Source organism: Aplysia californica, unplaced genomic scaffold (genome assembly GCF_000002075.1).
Source record: "Aplysia californica isolate F4 #8 unplaced genomic scaffold, AplCal3.0 scaffold00021, whole genome shotgun sequence".
Classification (NCBI taxonomy): domain Eukaryota; kingdom Metazoa; phylum Mollusca; class Gastropoda; order Aplysiida; family Aplysiidae; genus Aplysia; species Aplysia californica.
In genome coordinates, this window is record NW_004797291.1 from 2419567 (window position 1) to 2420893 (window position 1327).

At 45.5% G+C, this 1327-nt stretch overlaps 1 protein-coding gene across 1 annotated transcript in view; it reads left to right on the plus strand.

Moving 5' to 3' along the window:
- Nucleotides 1-1327, plus strand: part of LOC101855312 (melatonin-related receptor) — an 11838-nt gene that overhangs the window by 6942 nt on the left and 3569 nt on the right. Inside the window, exons 5-6 of the mRNA XM_035972289.1 lie at nt 247-322; nt 1185-1201. Coding sequence (XP_035828182.1) covers nt 247-322; nt 1185-1201 — 93 coding nt within the window. The remainder of the gene's footprint in view (nt 1-246; nt 323-1184; nt 1202-1327) is intronic.

Below are 1327 nucleotides of genomic sequence, written 5' to 3' on the forward strand. Positions count from 1 at the left end.
TACACACACACACACACACACACACACACACACACATACACACACACTGAAAAAACGAACATCACCAGCACAAATTATGAACCACCACAACCACATTCATATTGAAACGGTAATACAGTATTTCCAGTAACACTATTATAATCACTCCCGAAATGACTGAACAAAGGGATACAACGAAAACAAGAACGACAACAAGAACAACAATAAAACTGAACACAAGACCATGCCATTCTCTGTAATCACCAGACTGATAGCTGCAGATGCGCCCCTGGAGCGGCTAGAACCACCGATGACAGCCATCAAAGTCATTTCAGGTCAAAAAGTAGGCCGCCGACTGCGAGAAGGCCAACTGCTAACTAAGATTCCAACCACTCCAAGGCGCAGATTACAGTGTTTCCGGGGGTTTAACATCCCCTTATCTGGATGTGGCGACGGTTGAGGAATGTCCTGTTCCGTGAAGAAAGCCGATTTTGCGTCAGCGGAGCAGATGGTAGAGTTCGAATCTGGAGCAGGCGCAACTATCGATTTTCTGATAGAAAAATGTCTTGGAGGTCGACGCTTGGGGGTCTGTGCATCATGGTTTATGCTGCTATCCGCCTCAACCAACCTTTGGGACCTGTCGTATTCCAGATTCATTGGCCCTGGTCGAAGTAATGGCATCCTTGTTTAGCTGTACATTCACATAGCGCTCACGCCGATGGTTCTCGCCATTTCCAACACCCCTACCTCACTTAGCAGCAGGAAAACACCCCCCCCCCCACACACACACTGTTAGAGTTGCAGCAGCCTTCCTGCAGCAGAACAGAGCCAGAGGGCTGCCATGTCGGACAGTGAGCCCAGACCTCAACCCACGTGAACATTTCTGGGACCACTCCCATAGGGAGCTGAACCTTGTTCAATAAAGACCGATTAAAAGCACCCCAGCTGCAGCAAACCATCATTAAGATTTGGGACACTTTTAGTGAATATGGCCCCAATCAACAGGTGTGTAAGGAGATCGATGTCAACCAGGTGCCAAGCTCTTAGGAATGCAAATCGCGGTCACATTATACTTATTGAGTTATCATGAACAACACTGTGACATCGACATACTCTTTATCACACCTGAGACACTTTTGTAGAGCAGAATGCAATGTTTATATATATTACTCCTGAACTTCTTCCATTCTTTGATTTGTCTTTAGGTTTTGATTCAAATCAAGTAATATTTATCAAAAAGGGATAGAAATTACATTCATGCCCACCTTCGTTACATTTCTATGTCACCTGCATTTAATTTTTCTTTTTGCTGCGAATAGTCCTTTACCACCCCTCCCCCTCCCCTCTA